The sequence below is a fragment of the Lycium ferocissimum genome, chromosome 1 (genome assembly GCF_029784015.1).
Source record: "Lycium ferocissimum isolate CSIRO_LF1 chromosome 1, AGI_CSIRO_Lferr_CH_V1, whole genome shotgun sequence".
In the NCBI taxonomy this organism is placed as follows: Eukaryota; Viridiplantae; Streptophyta; class Magnoliopsida; order Solanales; family Solanaceae; genus Lycium; species Lycium ferocissimum.
The window spans coordinates 57,338,325-57,346,319 of record NC_081342.1 but is presented as its reverse complement, the minus strand read 5'-3'; the positions used below and the strand labels follow the sequence as shown (position 1 = coordinate 57,346,319).

Sequence of the window (7,995 nt, the reverse complement as noted above, 5' to 3'; positions counted from 1 at the left end):
TAAAAGAAAAGGCTAGATGCTAGTGATTTACACCAAACTTTTTCTGCGTCCCATATTTCTCTACGCAAAAATCTTTGAAAATCAGTCTTCTTTGTTCATTCTTTCCGACCTTACAATCACACCCACTCCTCAGACCAAAAAAGGGAAAAAAAAGGAAAAAGGAAAAAAGAAAAAGAAGTTGATAAGAAAAAAATAAATCAATGCATGTGGAAAACTAAGCCCGGCCAATATCTTGCATCAAATCGTAACATAGTATAAAGCAAGATTGGAGATGACTAGTAATTAAGTTTGAAGTTTAGGTTGTCCAGGTTTCCTTAAAAGTTGCTTAGACAATTTACTTAAACATAATAATTATTGTTATAAAACAATAAACTAAAACAAGAATATTTGTAGAGAAACAGAGAAGCAAGTTCTTACTTCTTTTGAGCGATGAAATGCAATGAAGGGAACATCTCTATTTATAGGACAATGTTGACTTGGTCCCAAAGTTACTAGCCCTAACATTTCTCTTAAAGATAGACATCCACAATACTTGATAATATCTATAACACTCCCCCTTGTATGTCTATTTTGATAGAATATATGACCTCGTTAAAACCTTACTAGAAAAAACCCAGTGGGAAAAAATTCTAGTGAAGGAAAAAGAGTACACATTTCTAATAATATATATTTTGGTTGCCTCATTAAAAGCCTTACAAGAAAAACCCAATGGAACAAAACCTTGTATGGAAAAAAGAGTACAACATGTATTAACTCTCCCTGATGAGAACTTCAATTCATGTGCTTGAGTCTTCGTATCCCAATCTTGTGCACCACCTTCTCGAAAGTTGCAGTTGGTAGAGACGTGGTGAACAAATCAGCCATATTATCACATGAACGAATCTGTTGCACGTTGATATCACCTTTCTTTTGGAGCTCGTGTGTGAAGAGCAACTTTGGTGAAATGTGCTTTGTCCTATCTCCTTTTATGAATCCTCCCTTCAATTGAGCAATGCATGCTACATTAAGATTGTGGGTATTTTGTCACATTTCAAACCACACTTTTCTCGAATGAGATGTATCATTGACCTTAGCCACACAACTTCTCGGCTTGCTTCATGAATTGCTATTAGTCAGTATGATTTGATGAGGTAGCTACGATAAACTGCTTTGTAGATCACCAAGATATGACAGCACCCCTCATATAAACACATAGCCTATTTGAGATCTAGCTTTGTGTGGGTCAGATAAATACCCCGCATCAAAGATAACCACAAGATCGGGACTGCAATTGTTAGAATAAAATAAGCCCAAATCGATGGTTCCTTTTAGATACCTCAATATGTGTTTAATTCCATTCTAGTGTCTCCTTGTAGGAGCACAACTATATCTTGCTAACACATTAACTAAAAATATTATGTCAGGCCTTGTTGTATTGGCAAGATACATTAGCGCACCAATTGCACTAAGATATGGTACTTCAGGACCAAGAATTTCCTCGTTCTTTTCTTGAGGTCGGAATGGATCTTTATTCACATCAAGTGATCGACAACCATCATACTTAATGGATGTGCTTCATCCATATAAAACCGTTTCAACACTTTCTCTGTATAGGCAGATTGATGGACAAAGATATCATTTGTCAAATGTTCAATTTGCAAACCAAAGTAAAATTTTGTCTCTTCAAGATCTTTCATCTAAAATTCCTTCTTTAAATAATCAATTGCCTTATTGAGCTATGCAGGAGTTCCAATAAGGTTAATGTCGTCAACATATACTGCAAGTACAACAAACTCCGATATTGTTTTCTTTATAAAAACACATGGGCAAATGGCATCATTTGTAGAGGCTTCCTTCAACAAATACTCACTAAGGCGGTTATACCACATGCTTTTGGATTGCTTCAGACCATATAATGATCTTTGCAATCTGATTGAATACATTTCCAGAGACTTTGAACTACATGCTTCGGGCAACTTAAATCCATCAGGAATTTTCATGTATATTTCATTTTCAAGTGATCCATAGAGATAGGCTGTAACCACATCCATTAAGTGCATCTCAAGTCTTTCATGGACAGCGAAACTAATGAGATAACGTAACGTTATTGCATCCATGACGGGTGAGTACGTTTCTTCATAATCGACACCAGGTCTTTGTGAAAATCCTTATGCAACAAGGTGTGCCTTATATCTTCGTATCTCATTTTTCTCATTTCTTTTTTGCACAAAAACCCATTTATAACCAACAAGTTTAATAACCTTGGGTGTTTGAACTACAGGTCCAAAAACTTCCCGTTTGGCACGCGAGTTTAACTCTGATTGAATTGCCTCTTGTCACTTTGGCCAATCACATCTTTCTCGACATTCTTTAATAGATTGGGGTTCAAGATCCTCACTATCTTGCATAATTCTTGTTGCAATATTATAAGCAAAGACATAATCCACGTTTATTTCCAATTGATTCAAATTAGTCCCAACATCAATTGCATTAATTGATATTTCCTCATTTTCTTGAGTCTTAGGCTCGTTGATTTCTTCAAGAATATCAGTATTGTTCAAATCTTGAATTTCTTTATGCGGTTCTTTCATAGTGTCATCCTGACCATTTATTTTTCTTTTTTTAGGATTTCGATTCTTAGAACTCAATGGTCTACCACCCTTCAGGCGTGTTTTGGACTCATTTGCTATGACACTAGTAGATGGTCCTAAAGGGACATCAATCCAAATTGGGACATTACATCAATCCAAATTGGGACATTCTCTGCAAGGATATGTGATTTGGTATTCCTTTTCAAATTTGTAAATGCATCTAGCATTTAATTTGCTATTTTCTGCAAGTTAATAATCTTTTAGACCTCTTGCTCACAAATAGAAGCACGTGGATCAAGATGATACAATGATGGATTATTCTACAAAATTTTTCTTTTTATTTCATTATTCTCTCCCCCTAATGTTGGAAAAATTATCTCATCAAATCGACAATCTGCAAATCGAGCAGTGAACGAATCTCCTGTAAATGGTTCAAGGTAGCGAATAATGGAGGGCGATTCAAACCCAACATATATTTCTAATCTTCTTTGGGGACCCATCTTGGTGCGATGTGGTGGTGCTACAGGCACATATACGACGCATCCAAAAATTCTTAGATGGGATATATTGGGTTCTTGACCAAAAACCAATTGCAACGGAGAAAATTTATGATAATTTGTCGGTCTGAGACACACAAGTGTTGTTGTATGCAAAATAGTGTGACCCCAAACAGACATGGACAACCTCGTTTTCATAAGTAATGGTCTTGCAATCAACTGCAGACGTTTAATTAATGACTTTGCAAGGCCATTTTGAGTGTGAACATGAGCTACATGATGTTCAACTTTTATCCCAATTGATAAACAATAACCATTAAATGCTTGGGATGAAAACTCTGGAGCATTATCAAGGCGAATAGACTTTATCGAATTATCGGGAAACTGTGCCCGTAATCGAACTATTTGTGCCAATAATTTTGCAAACGCCAGGCTGCGAGTTGACAATAGGCACACATGAGACCATCTAGAAGAAGCATCTATTAGGACCATAAAATATCTAAAATGACCCAAAGAGGTGGGTGAATAGGCCCACAAATATCCCCATGTATACGTTTCAAAAATTCAGGGGATTCAAACTCAACCTTTGTAGGTGATGGCCTAATAATTAACTTGCCTTGATAACAAGAAGGACAAGAAAATTCAGTTTTAAAACAATCTTCAGGTTCTTTAATGGATGCTCATTTGAATTTTCTATAATTTGTCTCATCATTATAGATTCAGGGTGTCCAAGTCGATCATGCTAAAGTACAAACGTATTGGAGTCAGTAAACTTCTGATTTACGACAGAATGTGCCTCAATTACACCAATTTTTATCCAATATAAGCCAGAAGACAAAGCAGAAAACTTTTCTATAACAACTTTTTGGTCAGAGATATCCTTGGTGATACCAATATATTCAAGATTCATCTCATTCATTGTTTTAATATGGTATCCATTTTGACGGATATCTTTAAAACTTAATAAGTTCCTTCGGGACTTAGGAGAGAACATGACATCGCTTATAATGAGTTTTGTTCCCTTAGGCAAAGTTGTGATGGCTCTTCCGGAGCCTTCAATCAAATTGGTACTACCAGAAATGGTATTAACAAATGCCTTACCCATAAATAAATGAGAAAAATATTTCTTGCCTTTGAATATCGTGTGTAGTAGCGTTAAATCGATCAAACAAATGTCTTCATAATTGGATTTTAATCCAAACTTGCCTTGAGAATTATCCATATCTTCAAGTGAAATTACATACACAAAATTAAATAAATACACATTAAATATTAACACCGTTATACACATATAAAGTCAAGGAGGTTAGATAATGCTAAATAGTTTCACGTATTTTATCCGGTAAAATGAAGTACTGAGTACTGACATATCCATTACCATGACTCGTGCAAAAAGCAAGTTGACAAGCTATCATCCATGTGACTTGTTACCACATCCCTCCAATTAGAAACTTAATAAGGTATAGCCACGTTATACACATCTCAATCTATGCCAACAAGCTATAGAATAAAAGTACCAAGAGACATGAATTAAATATGTAATTGTAAAAATGAAATAGCATAACACTGCAATTTATACCACAACCAATTCCCATCTTTCCAGTTCGCTCTTTAGTAGTATATTAATTCTATTATACTTCAAGTATAAAGTGTAGTGATTAAAAAGAACGTAAATGTAGATAAAATGAAAAATCTTGTCGGCCAGAGGAATAGAAGAAGTAACAAGATACAGATAATTCAAACTCCATTGAATTGGTGTCATAAGTTTATAAATCTCCCAAAATACTCAGTGAGCCTTTATAATTAGTAAGCAGAGGATACTAATACCAATATTAAAATATTATTTAATCAAGACAAACCAGATTAAAAATTTTATTAGTAACTAACTATAAGAATATGACTAAATCTAGACTAATTAAAAGCTAGTACTCATGTAAACGACTATTGTTACATGGTCTTTTATTCACTAGTTACTACGACTAGAAAAAATTAAAATAAAAATACTCAATCATCTCTAACAACAGATCGATCACCAATCAAGTGATTATCTTTCCTTCAGGGCGCTCAAAGAAATTTGCTACATCCAAGTGTGTGATGTCAACTTGATTTTCAGAGATAAAATTTGCTTCAGGATTTTTCTCTTTCCTTTTCATTGATGCCTGATAAAGTTCAACCAAGTGCTTTGCCGTACGACAGGTACGTGCCCAGTGTCCACTTCCACCACATCGATAGCATTTATTTTCTGAGCCACGTGCTTCTGGCACTTCATGCCTATCATCCTTCTTTTTCCCTCTCTGGTAGTGATTCTTCTTTGATGAATGATTAACACCAAGGGAAGAATTTCTTCCTTGACCATTATCACGATCACGACCATGACCACGACTGGGGCCACGATCTTTTCCACGCCTAGAGTAGTGGAAGTACACCTCATTCACTTCGGGGAGTGGTGCAGCGCTAGTAGGTCGATTCTCGTGATTGTTCATCAGCAAATCATTATTTTGTTCAGCCACAAGAAGATGAGCAATCAAATCACAATACTTTGTGAAACCTTTCTCTCGATATTACTGCAGCAGGAGCATATTCGAGGCATGAAAGGTGGAGAACGTCTTTTTTAGCTTATCAAAATCACTAATCGTTTCTCCACAGTGTCAATATAGAAGTAATTCTGAATATCTCAGAAGTGTAGTTGATAACTAACTTGAAATCTTATAGCCCTAGATTGATCCATTCGTGCCGGACTTTTGGGAGGAAGACCATCTTTGGGAGATCATACCTTTCTTTCAAGTTTTTTCATAAAACGAGCGGATCCTTAATAGTAAGCTATTCAATCTTCAGGGCCTCATCAAGGTGATGACGCAAGAATATCATAGCCTTGGCATTTTCTTGGTAGGATGCTTTATTTTTTTCTTTAATGGTGTCTCCAAGACCCATAGCATCAAGATGGATTTCCGTATCTAGAACCCATGATAGGTAGTTCTTGCCCGAAATATCGAGGGCAACGAACTCAAGTTTTGTAAGGTTAGCCATAAAATAGAGAGAATAAAAATAGTACCTTAGCCTTCGAAAATTTCTTGAGACGGTAGAGTCTCGTGCTGATAACGTGTTATAAAATAATAAACTAAAGCAAGAATATTTGTAGAGAAACAGAGAAGCAAGTTCTTATTTCTTTTGAGGGATGAAATGCAATGAAGGAAATATCTCTATTTATAGGACAATATTGACTTGGTCCCAAACTTACTAGGCCTAATATTTCTCTTAATGATAGACATCCACAATACTCGATAATATCTACAACAATTATGAATTAAAAATGTATTCAAGCTGCTTTTTTATTTGTTGGCTGAGCCGAAGGAATTTTATAAAAGTAAACTAATTTTATAAAAGTAATGCGAGGAAATTGAAACTAGTCTTTACAATGCTATCTCTAAAGAGTTTTTGCGTAAATGTAATGCACCAAATAAAGTAAAAGTGTATTCTAGCTGCGCATTGCAAAACATTTAAATGCGTTTTTTATGTGTATTTATCATTAGTTTAAAGAGGTGATATTCTTCAAGATATTTTACTAGCTAGTGTCCCGTGTTGAGATGCAACGATTTAATAGCTCCTTCTTTACTGCCTATTTTATTTTAAGATAACATTATTATTATTTAGACAAGTAAACAACTTTTTTATCATAACGTTTTCATATATTTGCTAAAATGTTTTTAATCATAAGAAGTTGTAAATTTTAGTTTCTAATTATGTTAATTTTATTTTGAATATGTTTTAAAAATGATATTCAATTACAACCAAGAATTTAAAGATCTGACCTTCGTACTCTCCTGGTAGCTCACACTTCTGGACGTGGTAGCCACACAATTGAATATCGTACCAAGACAAGCAAGAGATTCATGGGCTTAGATCTAAGGCTGTCAAGAGGGCCATTTAAACGTGGGCCACAAGGGGCTGGGTCGGGTCGTAAGTTAAGGGGCCGGGCTTGGAGAGGGAAAAGGGTGTCCGGCCCAGCCCTACCCAGATAGGGGCTACACCTTGGGCTAACCGGGCCGGGCTGAGTTATAGTTAGTGGGTCGGGCCTTTTTTTTAAAGTTCTAATACAAAAATAGACATTTACATTTCCTACTTATAATAAAATTAATATTTACAACTAATGATAAAATTGCTAAATTAAAAAAAAAGTTTAGTTGTCGTCAAATTCAAAAAGCTAACTGTTGTAAATTTAAAAACTAGTCGTTGCTAATTTTATTTGAAGCCCTAAATTTATGAATAACTGTACTTTGGTCATATTTTTAAACTACAAATATCCCTCCATTCTTCTTCATTTTCACACAATTCTCTCTTTATCTAATTTTGCTATTCAACTAGTGTACATTACTTCACCTCCACCTTCTCCTCGAGTTCGAAGATCAACTTCAAGTGCGGTGTGGATGCATTTTGAGCGAGTAAATGAGGAACATGTTAAATGTCAACATTGTGGTGACATATATCTCCACAAGTCCGGAGCGTCGGGTATTAGTCTATTAGGGGGGTGGGGGTCGAGGGGGGGGCTACCGTGTGTTGCGTAGACACTTGTGAAAAGGCACGAAATTGAACTTTAAATTTTATCTCTTCTTTAAATTTGTCCATCGATGTTAGCCGTTTAATTTGTATGTTTTGAACTTTTGATTTGCAATGTTTCGCCGTTCAAGTTTGTATGTTTTAAATTTGCAATGTTATCAATTTAAGTTTTAAGTTTTAAGTTTTATTTTAAATTATTTATGTAGATGTTGATATGTCTATTTGACTGGACACGAAGTTTAAGAAAGAAGAGAAGGCTTTCAAACTTGTAGTGTTCAATAAGTCACATATATTTTGTGTGGCTACAAATCATTGCATAAAGGTAAATTGTTTTCAAATATAGAAAGGGGTCATTCTTTTTATCACGGACTAAT

The 7,995-nt window shown here is 35.1% G+C and overlaps 2 protein-coding genes across 2 annotated transcripts; both read right to left on the bottom strand.

The window, feature by feature from the left end:
* Positions 1-771: 771 nt before the first annotated feature.
* On the bottom strand, positions 772-1,676 carry LOC132065594 (uncharacterized). The gene is made up of 2 exons (XM_059459052.1): positions 1,541-1,676; positions 772-998 (listed from the first exon to the last, which is right to left on the bottom strand). The coding sequence occupies exons 1-2, from the start codon at positions 1,674-1,676 to the stop codon at positions 772-774; spliced, it is 363 nt and encodes a 120-aa protein (XP_059315035.1).
* Positions 1,677-5,103: 3,427 nt separating this feature from the next.
* Positions 5,104-5,550, bottom strand: LOC132065580 (uncharacterized). Its single transcript, XM_059459028.1, has one exon. The coding sequence runs from the start codon at positions 5,548-5,550 to the stop codon at positions 5,104-5,106; it is 447 nt and encodes a 148-aa protein (XP_059315011.1).
* Positions 5,551-7,995: the final 2,445 nt, after the last annotated feature.